Here is a 27,778-nt window from a genome sequence, read left to right as displayed (position 1 = left end):
TCTGGTCAAGTACCCTAATACTTGCTATTCTTGCTCTTCAACAAAAAGCCCACAGCACTCAGGATTTGAAGAAGTGGCACTTACTCGGTTGGCTGTCATCAGATGGTTCCGTTTTCACCTGAACTGGAACAAAGCTACAAAACAAAAATATATTCAATACAATCAAGGTTAACCTATAACTCCACTTAGACACCTGTTCCCCATATCCCTCGATTCCCTGAGGCCAAACACTTGTCTACCCCAACCCGAAATACATTTAATGATGGATCATATTTAGCCCTCTGTGTTAGGGAATTCCAAAAATTCATAATCCTTTAAGTGAAAACATTTCTCTTCAGCCCAAATTATCCCTTATCCAGAGATTGTGCCCCCATGTTATAGATTCTCTAAGAAGTCTCACAACACCAGGTTAAAGTCCAACAGGTTTATTTGGTAGCAAATACCATAAGCTTTCAGAGCACTGCTCCTTCATCAGATGGAGTGGAAATCTGCTCTCAAACAGTGCAAACAGACAAAATCAAGTTGCAGAATACTGATTAGAATGCGAATCCTACAGCCAGCCAGGTCTTAAATGTACAGACAATGTGGGTGGAGGGAACATTAAACACAGGTTAAAGAGATGTGTATTGTCTCCAGACAGAACAGCTAGTGAAATTCTGCAAGTCCAGGAGGCAAGCTCTGGGGGTTACTGATAATGTGACATAAATCCAACATCCCAGTTTAGGCCGTCCTCATGTGTGCGGAACTTGGCTATCAGTTTCTGCTCAGCGACTCTGCGCTGTCGTGTGTTGTGAAGGCCGCCTTGGAGAACGCTTACCTGAAGATCCAAGGCTGAAGGCCTGGAAACCAAGATCGAATCCATATTCTCAACTTGCGCTCGGGACGCAGACCAGCTGCGAAACTCTGCCGAGCAGACGAGACAAAGGAACTACACCATCTACATGCACACCAAGAACAGGAAGCTCGAGAAACTTGGCATCACCACCAGCAGGAACCAAGCCTCCCCCGGTACCACAGTAGAAAACAGTACCACTGCAGGAAAGTCCATTGTCAACTTATCGGACTACACACTTCAGCCAGATGAAATCGAAGTTCTCAGCCGAGGGCTCAATTTTTGTCCCACTACCAAAATAGACCCCATCAGTCTCGCAGCGGACACAGAGGAATTCATCAGGCGAATGAGGCTGCGGGAGTTCTTCCACAAACCCCAAGAGGCCAACAGTGAACACAATGAGACATCCAATGAACCGGAACAGCCGACAGAGAGATCCGCAGTGCAACCAGAGGAAAGAGTCGAATTGGACTCCTCCGGAAGGCCGCTGCCCTTGACTTGACATGTATGCCCAAGCCATCAGGAGGTGCGTCAACACCAAATTCATCAGCCGCACTCACAAGACAGACCCGAACATCACCCAAGCACAACGCAACGCCATCCACACTCTCAAGACCAACCGCAACATTGTCATCAAACCAGCAAAGGAGGGGCCATCGTCATACTGAACAGAACGGATTACTGCAAAGAAGTGTACCGACAACTGAACAACGAGGAACACTACAGACAGTTACCCACAGATCCGACCAAAGAACACACCCGTCAACTCAACACTCTAATCAAAACCTTTGATCCGGACCTTCAAAACACCCTCCGTGCTCTCATCCCATGTACTCCACGCGTTGGAGATCTCTACTGCCTCCCAAAGATACACAAGGCAAACACACCCGCCCGTCCCATCGTTTCAGGCAATGGAACCCTGTGCGAGAACCTCTCCGGCTACGTCGAGGGCATCCTGAAACCCATTGTACAAAGAACCCCCAGCTTTTGTCGTGACACTACGGACTTCCTACAGAAACTCAGCACACATGGAGCAGTTGAACCAGGAGCACTCCTCGTCACAATGGATGTCTCGGCACTCTACACCAGCATCCCCCACGATGATGGCATTGCTGCAACTGCCTCAATGCTCAATGCCGTCAACTGCCAGTTTCCAGATGCAATTTTACAACTCATCCGCTTCATTCTGGACCACAATGTCTTCACCTTCAACAACCAGTTCTTCATCCAGACACACGGAACAGCCATGGGGACCAAATTCGTACCTCAATATGCCAACATCTTCATGCACAGGTTCGAACAAGACTTCTTCACCGCACAGGACCTTCAACCGATGCTATACACTAGGTACATCGATGATATTTTCTTCCTTGGAGTCATGGTGAGCAATCACTGAAACAACTATATGATGACATCAACAAGTTCCATCCCACCATCAGACTCACCATGGACTACTCTCCGGAATCGGTTGCATTCTTGGACACACGCATCTCCATTAAGGACAGTCACCTCAGCACCTCACTGTACCGCAAGCCCACGGATAACCTCATGATGCTCCACTTCTCCAGCTTCCACCCTAAACACGTTAAAGAAGCCATCCCCTATGGACAAGCCCTCCGAGTACACAGGATCTGCTCAGATGAGGAGGATCGCAACAGACACGGGTTCCGGGTTCGATTCCCGGCTCGGGTCACTGTCTGTGTGGAGTTTGCACATTCTCCTCGTGTCTGCGTGGGTTTCCTCCGGGTGCTCCGGTTTCCTCCCACAGTCCAAAGATGTGCGGGTTAGGTTGATTGGCCAGGTTCAAAATTGCCCCTTAGAGTCCTGAGATGCGTAGGTTAGAGGGATTAGCGGGTAAAATATGTGGGGGTAGGGGTAGGGCCTGGGTGGGATTGTGGTCGGTGCAGACTCGATGGGCCGAATGGCCTCCTTCTGCACTGTAGGGTTTCTATGATTTCTATGACACCTCCAGACGCTGAAAGATGCCCTCATAAGAACAGGATATGGCGCTCGACTCATCGATCAACAGTTCCGACGCGAAAAACCGCACCGACCTCCTCAGAAGACAAACACGGGACACGGTGGACAGAGTACCCTTCGTCGTCCAGTACTTCCCCGGAGCGGAGAAGCTACGGCATCTCCTCCGGAGCCTTCAACATGTCATTGATGAAGACGAACATCTCGCCAAGGCCATCCCCACACCCCCACTTCTTGCCTTCAAACAACCACGCAACCTCAAACAGACCATTGTCCGCAGCAAACTACCCAGCCTTCAGGAGAACAGTGACCACGACACCACACAACCCTGCCACAGCAACCTCTACAAGACGTGCCGGATCATCGACACGGATACCATCATCTCACGAGAGAACACCATTTTCCAGGTACACGGTACCTACTCTTGCAACTCGGCCAACATTGTCTACCTGATACGCTGCAGGAAAGGATGTCCCGAGGCATGGTACATTGGGGAAACCATGCAGATGCTACGACAACGGATGAATGAACACCGCTCGACAATCACCAGGCAAGACTGTTCTCTTCCTGTGGGGGAGCACTTCAGCAGTCACGGGCATTCAGCCTTGGATCTTCAGCTAAGCGTTCTCCAAGGCGGCCTTCACAACACACGACAGCGCAGAGTCGCTGAGCAGAAACTGATAGCCAAGTTCCGCACACATGAGGACGGCCTAAACCGGGATGTTGGATTTATGTCACATTATCAGTAACCCCCACAGCTTGCCTCCTGGGCTTGTAGAATCTCACTAGCTGTTCTGTCTGGAGACAATACACATCTCTTTAACCTGTGTTTAATGTTCCCTCCTCCCACATTGTCTGTACATTTAAGACCTGGCTGGCTGTAGGATTCGCATTCTAAATCAATATTCTGCAACTTGATTTTGTCTGTTTGCACTGTTTGAGAGCTGATGTCCACTCCATCTGACGAAGGAGCAGTGCTCCGAAAGCTTATGGTATTTGCTACCAAATAAACCTGTTGGACTTTAACCTGGTGTTGTGAGACCTCTTACTGTGTTCACCCCAGTCCAACGCCAGCATCTCCACATCATAGATTCTCTAGCCATCAGAAACAATATCAGTGTCTACCCTCTCAAGGTGTTTCAGAATCTTTCATGTGCCAATTAGGTCACTTCTCATTTGTCTAAATTCCAGAGAATATGGGCCCCCATTTACTTAGCTTCTCATCATAGGACAATTCTTTCATCGTAGGCACTAACCTAATGAACCTTTGCTGTACTGCCTCCAATACAAGTACACCCTTCCTTCAACAGGAGGCGGGAACTGCACGCCGTATTCCAGATTTGGTCTCAAAGCTCTATACAATTGTTAACAGTATTTCATTATTCTTGTACTCCAATTCCATTGCAATAAAAATTAACATGCCATTTGCCTTCCGCATCGCTTGCTCTCCTGCATGCTAACTTTGTATTCCTTGTTATGAGCACACGCAAGTCTCTTTGAACATCAACATTTACAAGTTTCACATCTTAAAAAATATTTTGCTTTTCTACTCTTATGTCCAAAATAAACAACTGCACAGTTCCCCACATTATACTTACTGTATTTGCTCACTTATTTAATCTATCTACAAGCCTTTGCAGCCTCTGTGCCCTCATCACAGCATCAGCAAACTTAGAAACATATCTAAAAATCAGAACATAGGTTGTAATTGGCTGAAGCTCCAGCTTTGATCCTTGCAATTCTCCACTCGTCTTAGCATGCCAACTTATAATGCCCATTTAACAGTTTGGAACGGAAACAGTCATAAGCTAGAAAGTAAAGTAGCTTCCTTTCAAATTTAAATATTGTTCAACTGTTAACAGTTAAGCTGCTTCATTTGTTAGTTTTATTTAAACTGTTTTAAATAAAGTTTGTTTTACTATAAAAGATTCCTAATTAATCAGCAGAATCATTCTTGAAAGGAAGTATTCTTTCCTCACAATGTCAAAATAGAAAAATTGTTGGGGTCTCATCTGGCTTCCTAATGTTATTTGAGATTCTGGTCAAGTACCCTAATATCCTTATTTTTTGCTTCCTATCCATTAACCAATCCTCTATCAATGCTAATATATAATTATCTTCAAGTTCATGAGCCCTTATCCTGCTTATTAATATTTTTTGTAGCTCCTTACAGAATATCTTTTGGAAATCCAGTAATCAGCAAAGTAGAAAAAGGGGAATCAGTTTACTACATCTACTGATTCCCCTTTTTCTACCTTATTGGTGACATCCTCAATAAACTCTATTGTACATTTGTCAAGCACAATTTGCCTTTTGCTACTGAATTTCCCTTTCCCATGCGGACTTGTTCTATCATACTACGCTTCTCTAAGTGCATTAAGACTTCTTTATTAATACATTTCATTACTTTCCCAATGATTCCTGTCCATCTAACTGATCCGTAGTTTTCGGTTTCTCCCACCTTCCTTTCTTGAATATTTGCTAATTTCCGATCTGTTGGAACATTTCCAAAGTTTAGGAAATTTCTATTCACCAAATCTGCAGCCACCTCTTATTGAATCCTAGGATGCATGCCATCAAGTATCAGCTTTTTATCCCATTAATTTATCCAGGACTCTCTCATTACTTATGTTTCTTACTTTCATTCGACCAACGGCTCACCACAATTCCCGCAAAAGAACTCTGAAGCATCGGGTCCTGCGGCTTTTGTCAGTTTTACTCCAGTACTTTTTCTCTGTTGAATTGATTACCTCACTTTTTAGTATCTGTTTTACCCTCTATTTCTGACATGTACCTGTATCTTCTACTGTGAAGACAAGACATACAATATTTTAATGTCTCTGCCTTTCTTCATTCCCAAAGATAATTTCTCCTGTCTCTACTGCTAAGGATATTCGTGAAAGCTCTTACAATCTGCTTTTATAGCAGTGACTAGTTTCTCCCTTATTCTACTTTTTCCCCTTTGTATCCAACTTTTTGGTGGCTCTTTGCTGTTTCTTAAAAACAAACTTAAAAACAAACCCAATCCCCAGACTTGCTACAATTCTTTTCAAAATTATCAGCCTCTAATCTAATACTATCCTTTAGTTCCTTGATCAAACTATGGATGGATCTTTCTTGGTGAGTTTTTGTTCTTCAATGAATGCATTTTTGTTGAACATTTTGAATTTATTTTTAAACGCTTTCCATTGCTTATTCACTTGTGGTCTATTTATCCAATCAACCGTAGCTAGTTCTCACAGTATTTGGCTTTGTTTAGGCTTAAGATCTCGTTTGTAATTAACAAAGAACAAAGACAATTAAAGCACAGGAACACGCCCTTCGGCTCTCCAAGCCTGCACCAACCATGCTGCCCGACTTAACTAAAACCGCCTACCCTTCCGGGGACCATATCCCTCTATTCCCATCCTATTCATGTACTTGTCAAGACGCCCCTTAAAAGTCACTACCGTATCCGCTTCCACTACCTCCCCCGGCAACGAGTTCCAGGCACCCACTACTCTCCCTGTACAAAATCTGCCTCGTACATCTCCTTTAAACCTTGCCCCTCGCACCTTAAACCTATGCCCCCTAGTAATTCCACCCTGGGAAAAAGCTTCTGACTATCCACTCTGTCCATGCCTCTCATAATCTTGTAGACTTCTATCAGATCTCCCCTCAACCTCCGTCGCTCCAGTGAGAACAAACCAAGTTTCTCCAACCTCTCCTCACATCTAATGCCCTCCATACCAGGCAACATCCTGGTAAATCTTTTCTATACCCTCTCCAAAGCCTCCACATCCTTCTGGTAGTGTGACGACCAGAATTGAACACTATATTCCAAATGCTGCCTAACTAAGGTTCTATAAAGCTGCAACACAATTATGTTGCTTTCAAAACAACATGGAATTGAAACGTAATAAGTTTACCAGTTTCCTGCGGATCTTTACTAGAAGATTAATTAAGCTTGCTTCATTGAATAGATATAAAATAGGCTTAACCCTATTTTATTCTGCAATATATTTCTCCAGAAAAGTATTCTACAAACTCAAGACTACCTTTGCTAATTTGATTGGTCCCATCTATTGAAGATTAAAGTCCTCCATAACTATTGCATTCTCTTTGTTACATGCACTAATAATTCTGTGTTTCAATGCTCTGTCCAAGGTATAATTACAATTGAGGGACCTATAAATACACCCACCAACATTTTCTGACTCTTGCTGATCCTTATTTCAGAGTCAAGATTGTTCTTCACTAATGTCCTTGTGCCGACCTTTATTATCAGGACTATTCTCTCCCTCCTTGGCATGTTCCCTGTATTTTTGAAGTTTTCTGTACCCTGGAATATCTATTTTGCAACCTTGGTGAGCACAATGTCATCTTTGTGTTGATTTCAACTGCTGTTTTACTCATACTGTTGAAATAAATAGTGTTTTGTTTGTTTCCTACATGATCCAGACACAAAGCCAAGATACAAGGCTAAATACAACCTGGCAAAGAGCTTAAAATCTTCCTGGTCAAATTTCATAATTCATGCACATCTATGACTGCTTCCATCACATCTTTATTGCTTGCTGTATTTGTGTATTTAATCCTGCCCACAGCTCCATCCAGCCTCAGCAGTTTATATTAATTTTTAGCTTCAAGGGGGAAAACTCTCAAATTTGTTCCATCATGCATCTCTACCAGTTATTGTTTCGTCCATCCTCAGGTGTCCACAGACAATAAAAATCCTGCTACTCATCCAGTTAAAGTTCTACATTTGAATATAATAGTACTGGTCAATTATTTAGGCTGGAGGATAGAAATGCAGATTGGAAAATCAAATTGAGAGAGACAGACAGAATGAAGGTGGTACAGAAGTAGAGTCATAAAGAATGGAAGAGAATGAAGAGAGAAAATTGAGGGTTGGGAGAAAAATCAGGACAGACAGATCATAGGAATATACACAAGCACATCGAATTGCAGAAGATACATAAAGTGGGTAAGAGGGAAAAGCAGATGGAGAGGGGAGGGGGAGAGAAAGAGACAGGCAACCAAGAACAGAGCAAGTGCATAAACCAAATATTGTCACAAAAGCTGTAAGGCACAAGAAAAATATATTAGCTTGTGTTTTCCTTCTCACCTGGCAGCTGGCATCTGGGTATTCTCCTTTCCAGTGGGCTGTTTTGTTTCCACTATAGAAAATAATTCATAATTTAAATAATTTTGAATAATTGCAAACACAGTAGTCCACTTTTCACATTAAAAAAAAACAAGTAGTTGGAATTTACTCCACCAGATGGCAGAGGCATCAAATACAGGATAATTGCCATACAATCAGCAATGTTGAACTGAAGGAGGAGAAGTTTGGACTGGGATAAACTGCTGGTATTTAAAAAGGAACAGAAAGTGAAATTTTCTCAGTGCAAACGCTTCTCGCCCTTTTGGCTAAGATCAAGTGTAGTATGGATCGCCTGCACTTGGTTGAGGTCATTAGGTTACGCTGAGGCTTCATATGTTTCATATGAAGCAATTTTTAAAAGCGGCATCTCGGCCTTTTGGCTAAGATGCAAATGAGCTCAAGTCTTGGAGGAGGAACCTCCCCCTTCTCCAATCAGCTTGACTCATGTAGATCAGGCCCAGGACAGGGTGGTTTTGGTCTCTCGTCCTGTCTTGTCAGCCTGGATCTGAAATGTCTCAACTTGTTGAGACTCTGAATTGGATTTGATTTGATTGAATTGGAAAAGTATATAATAAAAAAAAGACTGGGCCATGATTTCCTATGTCATGGCATCTAACTACTACTGGTTAGACTTGCCTTTGCAAGTCTTTGATCTTTAAATTTTTGCATGGCAAGTTGATATAAAAGGTTAAGCTTACAATGTCACAGCGATGAAAAGAGTGTACCCGAATGACCAGCGCAAGAAATTGCATATTTCCAACCAGACTGAAAAATTACAAAATTAACAGTGTACGGTAGAGTGAGATCCTTGGCTTTATTAAAACAGGAAGAGATTATAAAAGCAAGGAAGTTATATGAAACTTATACAAAGCAGTATTTTGGCCTCAGCTAAGTACTGAGGATCACACTGAAAGATGTACGGTCTCGGGAGTATGCAGAAGAGAATTAATAGAATTGCACCAGGGAATAGCCAACACAATCATGATGGGCTGAATGGCCCCCTTCTGTGCTGCTCCATTCAATTAATTCAAATCAGGAGGAGAAATAATGGGAGGCAAAAAAAAGACTGAATTCAGACAGAATAAAAAACAAGTTTCGAAATATTTTGAACAAGTCAACCCTGAACAGGTTAAATTTTCATTAAGGTTAACAGGCAGTGTTTAACATTTATCACATGATTAAAAGAGTACTTGAATTTAAATGGCTAAAACTTTTGAGGATGGAATTTTCCCACCATCCTTGCCAGCAGAATCTTCCGGTCCCACGAATGGTGAAACTCTGCCATGGGTTTCCCGGGATGCATAGAACAGGCAACTCCGTTGACAGTGGCTGGATCTTCTGATCCTGCCACCGGTCAATGGTGGGCTGCTGCTGCTGCCACGGAACAGGTCACGGGGGCGTGTGGAAAATCATATCCTGGCTGTTTGTCCACTGTGCAGATAACCAAGTTCACACCTTTCAGTACATTTTAATCGTGACAGCAAATAATGGCCCAATATTAGAACACGAATGATTCTAACAATATCAACACTAAATGTTCAGACAGTGATAAATTAACTGTAAAAAAATTACTCCTAATTATGAAATCTTTTGTTTCGATTGACACTAGGAACATGTCAGATTTAGTGACTTATCCCAAATATAGCAATTAAGGAACTTAAGCCCTAAAACCGCAGAAGGATCAAACTCAGTTAATTGTCTCAATCTGAAAAACAAAGGTTTTTGGAGGAATGCACTTTGTCCAAATATCTTCCATCTTTTGCCAACTTGTTTTCTATAAGAATTTCTATACTTTATCTTTCTGCAGAGGACAAGAAGTAGAAACCAGCAGCTATCGAGACAATGTCCAGTAAAGTGAATTCACCCTTTTCTGGAAACCTGGGTGCATTATTAACAAATTGGCCATTGATTGGATTGTTTAAAAAAAGGATGGTGAATATACCAAAAGTGCCCACTATATTCTCTCTGAAGTTTCTCAATTATGTGCCATCAATAAGGGCTTCACATGATCATGTAGGTCTAAGCAGTTTGGCATGTCCTTTGCTTTCCACGTAATGTTTATCATTAATTGAAATTTTAACATTATGACTCAGGTCAATTGAATCATTTGGCCAAATCTGGGATTTTAATTGGAATGTGTATTCCAGTTCCAAAATCCATGTAAATGAAAGACTTGAGAAATTTCCCTTCCTCTTGTGAAGAATGGGGCATGGTTGTCTACTTTAACCCATCTTCATTTACTATCTTCAATAGGTTGGATGGCAATGGAAGGGGTGGATTTGGAAATGACTGCTCCAGTTATTTCTGAAAGTACTACACCTAGCCTTTTAAAATATTGCACTGTTAAAGAACTCTAGAGATTAGTGCACTTACATTCCACATTCATCGTTAGGCTAAGCAACGGGTGGATGGATTGCACGTGAAACCTGAGCAGCTGATATTTGGGATTATAAGTACACTTTTCCTACATACTGACACTTTCGTTTTTCATACACTTGTTCTTCAATGTCTGACACTATGAAAGCAAAATGTAAAAAATAACAGGCATGGACTTCAATTTACTCATGTGCCAGTTGTAATCCAATGCTTCGAGTTATATTCCTAGTAGCCAGTTAATGAAGGAAGAATCCAAAGCCAGTCTTTACTTGGAATAGATTTATTCAAAGTTAAATATTACAGGCATACATTTCCTGACTCCACTCTGCACCTGTGTCAGTAACATATGTGCTCAAGTAACCATCCAAATCAATGCCCTCCACCTGTATGTACTTAAAGTTTAACGCTATTAATTAAAGTTTAAGAGCCAATATGCAAAAATCAATATTTCAAAATAAACCTTGTTTTTACATATTCTGTACAACATCCAAGAAGACGTGAAAGAAAATATAGATATATCTATCTCATCCTGGCTACTTTCTAAAATCATTTTCCTTTTCAAGTATAATGGACAACAGCTTTGGCTACGACGCGCATAAAAGGAATTTGTGTTCTTTAGAAAACCCACAGCAAACTCCATTTCTAAAGAGGCAGTGCACCCTATGATTGTGAAAATCAAATTTCAAGGAAATGCACAAAAGTATTTTACATTAGGCTCTGGCCAACGGAGACAATCTGTCTGTGAGGACAAAGGACCTTGAAACTTCTGGTACAAGCTTATTAATGGGTTGAATATTAATTCTCTCAAGAATCTGGACCAGGAATATACATCTTTTGTTCAAGCCAAGGACAAGTGGGAGTTATGTCACATGACCCTCCCCAAACGTGCTAGAACCTGCAATATCGTCTGGAGAAAATAACATCTGCCATCTTCCACAAACATAAAACAGACCTAGAGCTCTATCCAGGTTTAAATCGAATGGTCCTCTTCTAAAGTTTCTATTGGGACGTTTGAACTTCTATACACGTGCCTACTACAGGATTAATTCATCTCTAGGTGCTTCTCCAAATAGGGAAGTTAGCACTTCTGGAAAAATGGTTTACCCCGGAGCAGCTTCGGTCTGCTAACCTCTCTGAAGGACGTTATTTTGTCTGTGGTCTTTACTCTCCACCACTTTCTTTCCCCTATCCCTCTTTTATTGTATGAATGCAAAAGGGGAGGGGCTCATTGTAAACCATCTTCCATACTTCTTGTGCGCAAAATAAATTAACCCTCTTGATTTTACCCAACCTCAGGTTCGCTATGGGGTTATTAATAGAGAATTGGATTGTGCCAATCTCTGGTGCCATGTTATACCCTGTTAACCAGTTAGTGAGGAAGAATTCAAAGTTTTTATTTGGAATATTTATACAGGGTGAAACATTCATAGGCGCATATCTCCTGACTCCACTCCCCTTGTGTCACTAAGTGTCTCTTTATATGCGCTCAAGTAACTTTCCAATCAATGTCCAGCACCTATATGTACTTGACTTCAACTGATAGAATTAACATTTAGATTGCTTAATCCTTCACGTTAATGCCTCAGAATCACTACTTTCTATGTTCCTCAGAAGCCTTGTCAAAATACTAAGATAATTCAAGAAAATAAATTTTAGAAGTCAGTTATTTTCTACAAAATTCTCAGTATTTTTGTGTAGACTGAGTTGCTAAATGGATTGTAAATGCATCCTCTGGAAAGATTTTGCACTTGGGTCATAATTTTATAAACTAACAACTTAATTCTATATTCATCAGAATATACCATGGTAGTGTAAAATACACCGCATACAAAAATACTAAAATATGCATCATAACCAACTTACCTTGCTGAATGGATGTATCCAGAAATGGCCTATTTAAAAGAGAAAGTGATTGCAAAGTATTGATAACCATGTACAAATGCTCAACTGTCCAAACATGCTTGATATCACTACTTTAAAAATGCATATGTAGACATTGTGCGTTGTAAAGCTTAGTAAATTATATGTATTAGTTTCCTCTCAGCACACAAAGAGTAGTCTGAATATACAAGAACAATTTGTGCAGGTTCCAGTCTTGCATTTTGGAAACATTTTCTTCAAAAGTAAAATGAACTGGGAGCTTACTCATTAATGGTTAAAACATTTTGAAATCTTCACAGATTTATAAATCTATTACAGCCACTGGCTTTTCAAGCAAACACTTCAAATGTTTGGCAATTTTTGCAAAAATGGGTAATTCAGAGATTAATTGCAAGGACAGTTCTCAGCAACTCTTATTGGGCAAGTTAAATTTGACCCATAAATATCCATATTAGTCCTTTCTTGTAACTCTAGACTACAAATAGTTGTAAGAAATTAACACAGAAGATCTTCCAGTGAAGTTGCCCTTCACTAACTTAAAATGGTTTTACTCAAAGGTTCTCTACACTCTACTAACATAATTCTGGCTGGATACCATGAATATCACTAAGATTTGTGAACTGTGTATTCAGAGAAGTAGTTGCTTGCAAAACAGTTCAGGAATTCTGCAAATAGGATTTCTTTAATTTTTCCATTTCACCACTAAACACTAGCCAGGTGGTCCAGTACACAAAGTATTGCATCAAATGTATCAATAATCACAAGATAAATGGCCCATTATAAAATGGCTATGAAGCAGCTTCATGAGAAGCTCCAATTAATTAAAAAACCTATAGTGTCAACGGTTGCTTCTGCAGTTAACTAGCAAGGACTAATATCAATGCAGAGAATTAAATGACCTCTAAACTCTGAGTGTCTATCAGGAGCCAGGGAAATAAATAAGTGAAGAGTCACAGGAAAACAAAGGATTTATATTTATCATTGGTAAGAGAGCCACTTCCTTTTTTCCCCAAATCCCAGTGGCTGAACTTCAGATACAAAAGATAACCTCACATACTTCATACATTTTCATGTTATACAAACTTCATATGGAAAATTAGTTTTTTTAGTTTGCTAGTCTGGCAAGTATTGATTTGTAGCAACACACAATGAGACTTGGGTCATTAAACTTTGAAGCTCAACATCTGCACTTGATTCATCCATCATAGGAACTGAAACTTGTACTTAAAATTAGGCTTCAGGGGAAAGTTTACCTCTTTACTATAAACATAATCTTTGCCTTTTCCTTTTGCTCCAAAATCTTTTTTAACGCCGCACTGTCATAATCTGAAGGGCGCTTAAAACACACGCCATCAGGAAGTCCATGTATTGCTACTGCAGCTGGGTCCTTTAAGATCTTCTCATATGGCACAGGGTTTGGAGTAGAGTTTCCAAGAGCTTTACCTGAAATCAGATTGAACAGACAAGGTGGAAAATATATCATTTGAGATAGATAGATGTATAGACTGGCAGAATGCTGAAAGCTCTGATATTTTAGAGATCAAATCCTAGATTTGGGACTTTGGACTCTAATAATGTCCTTATATACTCATGGATATAACAAATGGATACTTCAACAGCAATAAATTAAATTTTCTTGGTTTTATATATCAGCATTCTGGCAAGGGCAACATCACTTATGGTGTTCCATATGCATGGCAGGGGGGACCATCAACATAGGCACTGCCAGAAGAGACATGCATTCTACACTAGTAGGACCCAAGAAAGGAGAGTGTCTTCGAGGTGATGCATCTTAGAAAAGCTTAGGAGCATGCATTATGCAAGATGAAATTCAATTGCGTTTTGCTCCAAAAGTCCTGCAAGGACAATCCGATTATTCAGGCATAGAGCGCAAGACACTCACTTTGGCATTCGGAATCATACGATTCGATTTACCTATTTAGCAAATGGTTCACTGTGGAAACTGGTTTTAATATTTAATAACTGGATGTAATATTGCTGAAAGAGAATATGCAAATACTATACACATCATCACTGAAGGATGTTATGTAAAACGGCATATAGCTAGCTGCATCTGTGTCTGGAAACCTTAAGTTAAATGTGTTTGTCCTGTAACTTGTATTTATTGGTATTAGTCTTCAAACGAAAAAAAACCTGTTTTTGTTTACCAGGCCTGCGTAGGATTGGTGAATTTGAAGGCAACAAATAAGCAACACCTTCCCTTTGAAATATTTAATTCAACTGTACAAACGTCAACAAAGTCACAGTATATCAATGCTAATTCTCCCCCATCCCACCCATAACTGAAATATAATAGTACCATAGAGTGAAGAGAACAATTCTTCAACTGATTTTCTTGCTGTTTCAACGTCAACCTGGTTATGGACTGTAGTCGGTGTAACACAGAGAACTTCTTCACTCCTGGACTTTTCTGCTGCCTTTCGCTCCTCAGCCACACCTGAAATTAAACTCTATTAAAGCAAGCAGGAAGAATACTGGAGATATTGTTTTATACCTACTAGACTGAACGACTAAGCAACGCATTAAAATAAGTTTAGGAAACAAAAGTCATTACACTAAAAAGCTTCCCGATTGACATGTATTTTAAGTACCACAATATAAATTCAAGCAAACTGAATGTCACAAGCTAAAATAATTAGATGCCCAATGGATGGAAAGCATTAACATTAAAATAGTAAGAGGAGGAGTCAGGTTGTTACATGGGATCAGACCATTACCCAAATGGATTTTGTTGAGAATATTGCACTGTGCGTGCAATAAATGATTAAAACAATACACAAAATTCACTCCTGACAATTCAACGTTTTCTGCAGTAAAAACTTTAAATTTATTATTGGACAGAGCATCCAACATCAATGTATGTTGCAGTATTTCCCAGCGTGCAATCTGAGCTGATGAGGGAACATGTATGGCTATCAAGGGTGATTGGAGAACTTGTTTAAAGACTTTGAATTAACTGGGCATCAAAATCTCTGGACAACTACAACATTATTTAAATCCATTAAGAATTACATTTTTCTGTTTAAAACTGCTCACCAAGACCTAGAATCAGTGAGATGTAGGGACGAATTTTCCCATTCTGCCCGCCACGGGAACCGTAGGGAGACGAGTGACGGACAATGGAAAAAGTCCGTTGGCCTACGGTGGGATTTTCCGGTTTCGGGGTGAGCATGACCGGAAAATCCCACCCGTAGTTTCTTTATTGAAATAAAAGAAACAAGATTAGTTCACCCTAGTTAACAGTTGAAATGCCCGATTTTTAAAAAAAATCACTTCTACATTATCTTCAAGACTAGAGGATATTTCTTTACATCAAAAATATAGAAACCATGAAGGATAATCCTTGAGCATTTTTAAAAAAAATAATTTTATGGACATTTTACGACAACAACTCGATTACCTCACCACTGAGTGCACAAAGGATAGATACATTTTTCACTTTTGTGCTCTGGAATTAGACAAAAATAAGGACTGCACATGCAATTTATCATTTTGTGCCAATGGCATGCACAAATTCTCAAATTGTTCATGGTAAGAAGGCATGCACAGCAAATAGCAAACGGGAACAACAGCTGGAGATAACTTAAGACTCTGAAAGACACTGTTAATGGGTTGTCAAAATTTGTACAAAATGGAGGGCAATCTGTCCCAACACAACTTCATCCCTCTCCCACATGGTCACTTGCTCCGATCAATACATTCTGCTATCGCACCTTTTGCCACTATTCACACTGCTCATCCCTTAATGGCAACAGTAACACTTCTTTTTATCTTATGCCTGTGACAAATTTGTCAATATTGCCTATTGCCCCAACCTATGCCTGTTCTTCTAGTTTGCCCCACCTCCTCCACCCCATTTCTAACCACATAATTCTTTACAATTCTAATCCTTCTTCAATTCTGTAGACGGGTGATTTAGACCCAAAACGTTAATGCTGTTTCTCTCTACAGGATGAACGTCAATGACCCTTTGAGTCCTGTATACTCTGTGTTCTTTATGTCATCCAGATTTTCTCTAAGTCTGCTTGGATGGATCTTCTCCAGTTTTGTCTTATCAATAGTTTCCAATTGCTTCTCACCAGAAATGGTTCCTACCTTTCGTTTTCATTGTGGGATATTTTGTTATCATCCAATAGAGGTGGTAAATGCTTTGTAAATGCCTCTAGTGGTAAAAGACATCATTTGAAGTAGTTATTAATTTTTCAATGTAAAGGTAGAATTCTTTTCTATTTAAACCAAATTTGTTCCAACAGGAAGATGAATCTATTAGTTTCTAAGTAAGAACAGGAGCTAATATAAACTGTACATAACAGCAGGTACTACCTTGATCTTTTGCAGGGGAAATGGCTTTTTCCGTGGGAATTGTTCTGATTTTGCTGAATGATGTGGGGTTGTCACAATCGGTATCTTATGATAGGGAGTGGGATAGCTTGATCTTGGTTTCGGACAAAGCTCGGCACAACATCGAGGGCCGAAGGGCCTGTACTGTGCTGTACTGTTCTATGTTCTATAACTGTCAAACATAACCACATGAATGCGGCCACTAAACGTAGCTATCAATTACACCACACATTTGAGTATACACGTTCTTATGACTCAGTAAGTCAGAGGACATGTTACTATAAATTTACTTGTTTATATATAATGGGCCAAATCTTTCACGGAGTGGCAACCACTGCAATCAGATTACCACCCCGTTCCTATTTCCCTACCTTACACTGGAGCTCCATACTTCTCACCCAGACTTGCTGAAAAATGCAGAGCGTAGCAGCTCCTAGAGAACTTTAATGTAGGAGGAGGAACGGAGGAAGTGAAGTCACACCCCAATTATGCGATGCAAGTAGATGAGGAGATAGGATGGGTCGAGGGGTGGAACCAATAGTATGGTTACTCAGGAGTTGGTTTTAATCTTTCTAAGTTTTGCTGGGTAACAATTGCGCTAAGTGCGTGGGAATCACCCAAAGTCTCTGACCTTAAACCAGAGCTTCCGAAGGTTCCAAATGCAGAGCAACTACGCAACAGAAATTGAAACTTCCAGGCAGTCTCTGGAAGTGGGGACTTCCGATGGTACTACCATCTGGAGACTGCAAGATCTGTTTTCTTTTAAATCTTGCATTTGAGACATCTGTTACAATCCATGCATCGCAACAATCAAAGCCCATCAATGTAGCTAAAAAGGGAGAAGGGAGAATGCTCACCTTCTGACTCCTCAAAGATCAAGGTTTATGGCAGAAGTAACAGAATACACATTACAAGCCTGGATATGTCATTACAACAAGATGGAAGTTTAACATCAAGCACAACAAGTAAATCTGATTGTTCAGGCCCATATCTATATCATATAAATATCAATATTCCATCACTATCATAGGCACACTGCAGTAACACATTAAGCTTAGTAGAACACTGCCTTCCAACTCTAAGAACAAGAGCAGCAAGAAAATCAACTCGCACAATGTAGATTTGGGGTATACAACACCTTTCCTGGTGGTTTCTGGTAAATATGGCATTCACAGAACACCCACAATTGAGTTAGAGACTTTATTGAGAGGCGAGGGGGACAGGAAGAGCAAAGAGAGACAGATGAGGGGGACAACGAGGCTTAATGGCACTGAAATCTACATAGAGAAGCTCCTCTGCTTCCTAAATGGCACTTTATTAAATAGAATCCCCATGCAATTTTTTCATTTAATATTTCTAAGCCATTTCTTATCCAGATGGGTTGGTACACAGTGTTATGACATCGATCAATGTTGAGTTTCACTTAATAAGTCGGCATGAACATTGTGTGAAAAAGATAGACTTTAAAATGAGTGTCCTTTGGAATCCCAAATCCAAGACATAGCCACAGAGAAAGCAAGGCAGTTAACTGCTTTTAATTAATAATTCTTTGAAAGCAAATGAAAATTAACCTGTGACTTACGATTGTTTTTTTAAAATTTTAATTAACTTACAGTATTTGACAAAGTCAGTCTGAAAATCCTTTCGGCTTCCAATGAATGATTTTCCTCGCTCGGTCCCTACGACAAATATATCTTTTTCATACACAGCAATACAAGCCACTTCAGCTTTTGACTTTGCAATTTCCTGGCACTGAAGAGGAAACATCAATTAAGTAAGCTCTTTTCAGACATTATACAACATGCATTAAAGCAAAGATTGTTTTTTCATGAAAAACACACTTTCGTATCACACGAATTCTAATTTCTCTCATGCTTTACAAAAAGCACACAAAGGAAAATTCTCCAAATATGAAATCAATAGGTCAAAGCAACAACATCTGCAGGCTCTTGCTTGCCTTTTTTAAGTCCTGCATTTCAATCACCAACTTAATGAGTATTGAACTTTTGAAAAGAAAATGGACCGAGGGTTTATTTATTTGATTTGTAGGCCTAAAAGGACACTTTATAAGACCACTCTGTAGGCTATTTTCCTGACCTTCCAAAATACAGTGTGAAGCACCAGGGAGTTCCATTATGTGCCTTGCATTTGACACGCATCATACTTAAATATACGTTAGTAGCACAAAATGTCACTTTTCTGACTGGAAACCAGAACATTTATTTTGCTGTTTCCCCAATCTATACAAGACTTGGATTAATATATCCAAATTTGCAACTATTACTATATTAGAAGGTACATTAAAATTATGCAGATAGGAAGCAAGGGTTATAAAGGCACAGATGAAATGATTAAATAAAAAATTGGCAATTTAGCAGTTCAGTGTAGGAGACATGCAACATAATCCACTTTGGATCAAAAAGGTAATTTGGAGTTATAGCAAAAATAAAAATTGTGGAGAAGCTAAAGAGATCTGGGTGTCCGTATGCATGGACCATTAAAAGCTAGTGTGCAGATATAAAAAGTAATCACAACTACTAATAAGATGTTGACCTCTACCTCTAATGGGTTGAAAATGAAGTGAATTTGGTCAGATATCATCTGCGGTACAGAATTAATTTCTGTCCACGTCAGAAAATATATACTGACACTAGTGGTGGTGCAGGACAGATTCACCAGGATTTTACAGATTAAATTACAAAGTCAAGTTGCATAGTTGTTTTTTATTTCTTTGATAATTGGACTTGGTAGTATTGAAGCAGAAAGACTTTATTTTCTCTGGAGGCATATCCCCCTCTCCCCAACCTCCCAAAAAAGATTGTGGATATTGGGTCAAATAAAATTGAGGCAAGGTGGGTAATGATATTAAAAGGATATAGATAAAACATAAGCAACTGAGATTGAGGGACAGAGTGGCAAATTACATAATTGTATCACAGAACAAGCTCCAACGGTTCAAATATCCTATTCCTTTTTCAAAAGCTCTGCTTTCCCTCCAAGTGTACCATATAAACAAACCTGTGCTGTGTTCTACAACCCACTTAAAATAGTCAATAGGCAAGTTAACAACATTTAAATTCTATATTTGCACTTAATTCACATTAGAGTTCATTAATGTAACTCAAGTTCATTAACTTAAATTATTTCCTCATAGAGGAGGGATAGACCCTCACTGAGAAATCTCCATTACTTCAAAAATTAAGGTATTCTTTACTGGACAAAAAACCGTGATGCAAAGCTCTAGTAAAAGTAGATCCAAATGGGATCACACAATATAAACAAAAAACTTTACATTATGCAATCACATTCAATTTATTTTTATGTCAATATCTAGCTTACTTTTAGTAATCAACACAAACTTACTTTTCCACTAATTTTCAAGTTATTTATTTTTGCATGTTACGAGTCCTTACACTAACTTACGGTTCACCCTCTCTCCTGAACAACTGGTTAAAAAAATAACATTTTACAAGTTACAGAAATAAAAACTACAACTACTGAAGACTGCAGTAAAGTGAGCATGCTGAGTAATTCAAAGATTACAGGAGTTACATAGAAATAGGCTGTTCAACTCCCAACCATTCCATGTTGGACATTCAAATGAGCAGTATTCCTAATCCCATATGCTGGCTGGTTCCATTTTCTATCTTTTCTCCCTTCCTTGAACTACATAATGAACCTACTGTCACAATTCTGCAGTTATGATATTGTGGATTTTGGAAGAAAATTGTTGAAAGGACATTCTTGTTTTCAAAAACCTTTCAGTTAGGAGGTTCCTTCAAGATGCAAGTCATAGCTGTCTCAACAGATAATCGTTTTATCATTGCAGGAGGTCCTCAAGATAGTGTCTTAGGACCAACCACCTTCAGCTGCTTCATCATAATGTCAGAAGTGAGGATGTTTACTGATGACTGCACAATGTTCAGCATCATTCGCGACTCCTCAGATACCAAAGCAATCCATGTCCAAATGCTGCAAGACCTAGACACTATCCAGGCCCGGGCTGACAAGTAGCAAGTAACATTTGCGCCATATGTGCCAGGCAATGACCATCTAGGGAATTTTCACAGTAACTTCATTGCAGTGTTAATGCAAGCCTACTTGTGACTAATAAATAAACTTTATCTCCAATGAGAGACTCTAACCATTGTCCCTTAACATTCAATGGCATTACTATTGCTGAATCCCCCACTAGCAACATCCTGTGGATTACCATTGACCAGAAACTGAACTGGACTAGCTATACACATACTGTGGCAACAAGAGCAGGCCAGAGACTAAGAATCCCGTGGCAAGGAACTCACCTTCTGAATCCCCCAAAGCCTGTCTATCAAGTACAAGGCGCAAGTCAGAAATGTGATGGAATACTCGCCACTTGCCTGGATGGGTGCAGCTCCAACAACACAAGAGGTTTGACACAACCCAGGGCAAAGCAGCCTGCTTGATTGGCACCACATCTATAAACATTTACTCTTTCCACCACAAATGCACAGTGGCAGCAGCAGTTCAAGGCAGCGGCTTACCACCACTACCTTCTCAAGGTCAATTGGGGACGGGCAATAAATGACCACGGGCAATAAATGACCCCAGACCACATCCCGTGAATGTGTAAAAAAATTGTTCAACTGTGTTATTTCAGAATCATTCATCAAGAGTGTCATTGATAATACAAGGGTGCCGTAGACAGCACAATTGAATCTTCCAAGGTGGGAAAACTCAGGGCTCCTTTGATACCGACTGAAAGGACTTCTTCAAAAGACACCAATTTACTTAGCATCTTTGCTCTGCAGAACAATAACTCACCAAATTAACATCACAGAAGTTGTCCAGAGATCACCATTGCTCTGTTGAAAAGGAATCCAGGCAATCTTCAAGAGGTATGCTGACAGAAGCAGTAAAGGGACCTTCACTTGCTCCCTAAAGTTGCTATACCTGCTGAGTCCATCTGAGAAGGTAAACTCAGACTAATTGACGACAGAAGTCAGCACAGCCACACAGAAAACGTACAACTTCAACCCTTCATTGCAGACAACAAACACTTCAACTGCAAGCTAAGGCCTCGTAATAAGCCACAGAGAATGAAATTTTATCTATTAAATATTTTCCCCTTTTGTATCTGTATTTTAATTAGTAACACTATTACTTTTAAATAACTATCAGTAGTTTAATAATAAACTAACCCTTTATCCTGATTAAGAATAAAGCTCGTCTGCTGAATTATTTTAAATTGAACCACCAAATTAAAAGGGAGCTACATACACTCAAATTCTTAGCTCATGGACCACTTTGAAGGGTTTTTTTTAAAAACATAGTTGCGACAATATTTTGAAGTGTAAACATGGCCGCAATTTCAATTATTAACTTCAATAGTGGAATTCAGTCTTGTAATCCTCAGCATAAACAAGTCTCTCCTTCTCTGTGCCAGATCACTTAACATTCGATTTTTGTGGAAGCTAGCAAGATCAATACGCCTCATAATGTTTATTATTGTATCGAAATAATCATCTTAAGATTCCACACAGAGCAGTATACATCAGTCCATTGCCCAGAAAATGTTCCCGTAAAGAATTCCATAGGAAGTGAGAAATTACCTATCCAGATTGCTCAGTGAAACTAACTGAACAAGCGGAGTTATCAGCTATGGTCCACTGGCAGCACACTCACCTAAGTCACAAGGTTCTGGGTTCAAGTTCCACTCCAGGGCCTGAGGGCAGAAATCAAGGCTGACATTCCACTACAGTACTAAAGGAATGCTGCACTGTTGGACATGTTGTCTTGAGATGTTACACTGAGACATCTGCCTGTTAGGGTGAATATAAAAAATCCCATGGCACTCTTCTGAAGAGGAGCAGGAGAGTTAGGACTGGAGTCCTGGCCAATGCTTGCCCCTCAATTAACATCTCTGTATCCTCCTCAACCTACCTGCTCATCAGCGGACTTAAATACATTACTCTCCATCCCTTCATAAATAGCTTGAGGCCCCACCATTGATTTTTGTGGCATTCAGGCTAAGCTTGCCAACTTCCTGTTCCAATCTTCTGTCCATGCTAATATATTATCCCAACTCCAATGAGCCCTTGTCTTGCATATTACTCTTGTGTGTGACACCTTATTGAATTCCTTTGGAAATCTAAGTGTACTACTCTACAGGTTTCCTTTATATATCCTACAAGTTACAAACGCAAAACTTTCCTAAATCTGTAAAACATGATTAATTTTCATAAAACTAGGTTGACTTTATTTGATTATACTTATTACTAAGTGCAATGTTAAGGCTTCCTTAACAATAGATTCCAGCATTTTCCCAATAACCAATGTCAGGCTAACTGATCTGCAGTTCTCGGTTCTCTCTCTCATTTTCTTCAATGAAAATAAAATCTGCAAGCACATTGTTTAAGCCAATTCTGTCTACTTTAGCTGTTCTGCATTTGCTCCATATATAAAATCAATCCACATTCTTGCACCTCGATTCTAAATCTTTCCGATACAGGAAATAAGCTGCAATCTGGTCTTGTCCCACCTATATTTTTAGTCATTACTATAGCACACAATGTCCTTTAAAGAAATAGGTCCTAATTTTAAATGTCTTTCATTGCACTTGCAATTTTTCATTTTTTAAAAATTAGTTCTGTGGGTGTCACTGGCAAAGGCCAGTATTTAGTGTCCATTTCTAGATGTTCTTGAGGATATGTGACGCTGAGCTGCCTTCGTGAATGCTGCGTGCAGGTCATGTGAAGGTACAGTCAGTGTGCTGTTACCAAGGGAATTCTACGATTCCGACCCAGCAATAGTGAAGCAACTGAAATATATTTCCAAATGAGGATGGTACGTGATTTAAATTAGAGCTCACAGGAAGCTGCATCAGCTGATCTTTTGAAGAATCTTGAGGTGAGGGGGATCTTGGCTAGTGGCTGGACAATTGGCGAGAGATCCACATCACGAGAAGGCCCAGCACATCTCGTTCCATTCGAGCAATTGACAGACCATCAGTGGGCCTTCCTCTGGGATTAAGGACCCTTGGGCTGGAATCAAAAGCCACCAGCTCTACTGAACAGCAGCATCACCAGGGAGGCAGTGGTTTCTGCTGGTATGATACATACTGAAGGTCTAGGATTGTTGCTTTATCCCAGGGCACAGGAGAGCAAGAGGGAAGCTGGTCAGTCAACAGCAAGACAATGGAGGTGGGGGGGTTCCGGGGGTGGACTAGCAGGGTAAATATACGGGGATAGAGCCTGGGTGGGATTGCTGTTGGTGCAGGCTTGATGGGCCGAATTGCCTTCTGTACTGTATGGATTCTATTCTAATATGGCTGGTTCAGTTATGATTCTGGTCATGGTGACATCCACTGAGCACCCTTTGTGTTCCCCGCACATCAAGGCCCCCCACCATCTACCAAGAAGATGAGGCCCTTAAGTAGGCAACTGTCCACTTTAAAGGCCACAATTGGCTGCAGGGCAAGACAGTCCACGGACCTTCCCACTGCAAACCTATCAAGAGTGGAGGCAAGATGGTGGGAGGGCCCCCACTTGCCTCCTTTTCCACCAAACTTACTATTTGGAAGGGCACAAGATTCCACGATTGCCAGAAGGCATTCGATAAGGTGCCTCACAAAAGGTTGCTGCATAAGATAAAGGTACATGGAGTTGGGGGTAAAGTGTTAGCGTGGATTGAGGATTGGCTATCTAACAGAAAGCAGAGAGTCGGAATAAAAGGGTGCTTTTCCGGTTGGCAATCAGTGACTAGTGGCGTGCCGCAGGGATCAGTGCTGGGGCCTCAACTATTTACCATATACATAGACGATCTGGAGGAGGGGACCGAGTGTAGGGTAACAAAGTTTGCGGATGACACAAAGATGAGTGGGATAGCAAATTGCGTGGAGGACACAGAGTCTGCAGAGAGATTTGGATAGGCTAAGTGAGTGGGCAAGGATCTGGCAGATGGATTATAACGTTGGTAAGTGTGAGGTTATCCACTTTGGAAGGAATATTAGTAAAATGGACTATTATTTAAACGGTGAAAAATTACAACATGCTACTGTGCAGAGGGACCTGGGGGTCCTTGTGCATGAATCACAAAAACTCAGTTTGCAGGTGCAGCAGGTAATCAAGAAGGCAAATGGAATGTTGGCCTTTATCGCGAGAGGGATGGAGTATAAAAGCAGGGAGGTCATGCTGCAACTGTACAGGGTACTGGTGAGGCCGCAACTAGAGTACTGCGTACAATTTTGGTCCCTTTATTTAAGAAAGGATATATTAGCTTTGGAGGGGGTACAGAGAAGGTTTACCAGGTTGTTTCCGGAGATGAGGGGGTTAGCTTATGAGGAGAGATTGAGCAGACTGGGCCTATACTCATTGGAGTTTAGAAGGTTGAGGGGAGATCTTATAGGGACGTATAAGATAATGAAGGGGCGAGACAGGGTAGAAGCAGCGAGGTTATTTCCACTTACAATGGAAACAAGAACTAGGGGGCATAGCCTCAAAATACGGAGGAGTCAATTTAGAACAGAGTTGAGGAGGAACTTCTTCTCCCAGAGGGTAGTGAATCTTTGGAATTCTCTGCCCAATGAAGCAGTAGAGGCTACCTCGTTAAATGTGTTTAAGTCACAGATAGATAGATTTTTAACCATTAAGGGAATTAAGGGTTATGGGGAGCGGGCGAGTAAGTGGAACTGAACCCACCATCAGATTAGCCATGATCTTATTGAATGGCGGAGCAGGCTTGAGGGGCTAGATGGCCTACTCCTGCTCCTATTTCTTATGTTCTTTTCTTATGATTCCATGTCTTGCCTTTCTAGATGACACAAGTTGCAGGCTTGCAGTGCTGTTGAGATTACTGTAATACATCCTGCAGATAGCCCACCAATAGTACACCGGTGGTGGAGGGATTTAATGTTTAAGGTAACAAACGGGATGTCAATCAAGTAGGCTGCTCGTCTTGGAAGCTGTTGTGCTTCTTGACTGTTGATTGAGCTGCAATCATCCGAGCAAGAGGTGATCCATCACGTTCTTAAACAGTGAATTGTACCTGGTGAAAGGGTTTGAGGTGGCAACAGGTGAATCACACTGTTGGATACACAGCCCCCGACCTGATCTTGTAGCAGTACGGTGGCAGTGGTTAGCACTGCTGCCTCACAACACCAGAGACCCAGGTTCAATTCCAGTTCAGGTCACTGTCTGTGTGGAGTTTGCATGCTCTACCCGTGTCTGCATGGGTTGCCTCTGGGAGCTCCAGTTTCCTCCCACAGTTCAAAGATGTGCGGGTTAGGTTGATCGGCCATGCAAAATTGCCCGTTAGTGTCAGGGGGACTAGCAGGGTAAATATGCAGGGTTACGGGAATAGAGCCTGGGTGGGATTGCTGTCGATGCAGGCTTGATGGGCCGAATGGCCTTCTGTACTGTATGGATTCTATTCTGATATGGCTGGTTCAGTTATGATTCTGATCATGGTGACTTCCAAGTGTTGGAGGTAGGCCATTGAATGTCGAGAGGTGGTGGTCAAACTGTATTTTGTTGTTACCAATCATTGACACTTGTGGCATGAAAGTTACTTATCAGTCCAAGTCTTGATGCTGTACAGGTCTTGCTAGACATGGGCAAAGATTGCTTTAGTATCGGAAGAACTGCAAATGAAACTGAACACTGTCATCCGCTAACATTCTTACTTTATAACGGAGGCAAGGTCACGATCAAGCAGCTGGAAATAGGATAGTAGGGCCAAACTGAAGAACTCTAGATAATTAGCCTCCAACAATCCTCCTTTGTGTTAGGTGTGATGATAGTCATCCCCGATTCCCACTGACTTCATTTTATTAGGGCTCCTTAGTGTTACATCTCAGTCTAACACAGCCATGATGTCAAAAGCAGTCACTCTCACCTTTGGAATTCTGTTCTTTTATCCATGTTTGGACCAAGTTTTTAATAAGTCTGGAGTCAAGTGGTACTGGTGAAACCTAAAAGGAGCATTGCTAGCCGGGAATTGCAAGTGCTGCTTGATTGCAATAATATCGGCAACATTTTCCATCACAATGTTGATGATTGAGCAGGTATTTGGCCCATTTAATTACTTCTGCTTTTGGTGAACAATCCTGAGCAATTTTCCACTGTTTAGTAGATACTAGTCTGGAGCTTTCTGAACTGCCTGGCTAGGGACATGGCTAGTTCTAGAACATTAGGCTTCAGCACTCAAAAAAGTGTTGTCAGAACCATTGTGCCTTTTGCTTATTTCAGTGCAGTCAGTTATTTATTGACAGAATGTAGAGCAAATTCATATCAAACAATATCCTCATGCATCCCACTTAAAAATCCTGATCCAAGTTGCTTTGTTCCATTTTCATGGAAAAAAAACTATTGAGATTTCAATAATCTACTGATTTTAGGATTTTATATTAAATACAACTGGCATTTTAACCACAAGTTCTTGCCTGTGGGGAGAGAGAGAGATAAATTAAACAGGTAAAGACTGCTAGCATTTGCAGCTGAGAGATTCGAGGCTGACAGTAATGAGAGAACTGAACGACTGATAAGAGCAGAGTTGCCTCCTTGTCTGCAATAGTTACAAAAATCCTTTGTCTTAAAGGCACACTCAAGACCCAACATAAAATCAACTCCCAGCGCAATTCCCTCCCTTTCATATGGGCTAGTACCAACACAAAGCACACATCTTTTTAATAGTTTTCTAACAATCATTAAGTGTAATCAATAGAATAGCACTGAAGACAACTTGTATGCTTATTTTTCCTGTTCACCACGAGACACACCACTTAATCCGGGTACAACACAAGCAGGCAAATTAGCAATATTTTATGACAAGAACGAATATAGTTTATGGGAATGTCAATTGGACTGGCAAGTCATGTAACATCTACAGATAACATTGAATACAAAGAGTGACATTATCCCCACCACCTCCATAGCTAAAGCCAGTGACCTCACTTTCAATTGAAAGGTCTGATACAAACAAACAATCTCCAAATATAGCACAAGGACTTTCAGAATTGGGGATAAATATCAAAAGATGTGACATACTAGGACACGATCATCATTATCACTCCTACGGTGAAATCTCTCCCGAGACACATCAAACTAGGAAGAAGAGAAAGACTTTGATTGTGCTCTTAGCACTGTGGATCGATGGCCTTTTGACGGTTAATGCATGCTGTCATCAATGCCTTCTGTTAAGTCTATTTACCACTCTTAGTTAATAAA

General features: G+C 40.6%; 1 protein-coding gene across 20 annotated transcripts in view; it reads right to left on the bottom strand.

The window, feature by feature from the left end:
* The window catches only part of LOC144501393 (general transcription factor II-I-like), a 148,157-nt gene that overhangs the window by 81,812 nt on the left and 38,567 nt on the right, over nucleotides 1-27,778 (bottom strand). For all 20 annotated transcript variants that reach the window (XM_078225092.1, XM_078225100.1, XM_078225096.1 and 17 more), the window contains 6 exons: nucleotides 18,188-18,326; nucleotides 14,533-14,670; nucleotides 13,466-13,655; nucleotides 12,195-12,223; nucleotides 7,917-7,968; nucleotides 85-134 (listed from right to left, as the gene is read on the bottom strand). In XM_078225092.1, the coding sequence (XP_078081218.1) occupies nucleotides 85-134; nucleotides 7,917-7,968; nucleotides 12,195-12,223; nucleotides 13,466-13,655; nucleotides 14,533-14,670; nucleotides 18,188-18,326 (598 nt within the window). The remainder of the gene's footprint in view (nucleotides 1-84; nucleotides 135-7,916; nucleotides 7,969-12,194; nucleotides 12,224-13,465; nucleotides 13,656-14,532; nucleotides 14,671-18,187; nucleotides 18,327-27,778) is intronic.

Source organism: Mustelus asterias, chromosome 12, assembly GCF_964213995.1.
Source record: "Mustelus asterias chromosome 12, sMusAst1.hap1.1, whole genome shotgun sequence".
Taxonomy (NCBI): domain Eukaryota; kingdom Metazoa; phylum Chordata; class Chondrichthyes; order Carcharhiniformes; family Triakidae; genus Mustelus; species Mustelus asterias.
The sequence above is the reverse complement of the archived record's forward strand: the minus strand, read 5'-3'. Positions and strand labels throughout refer to the sequence as shown.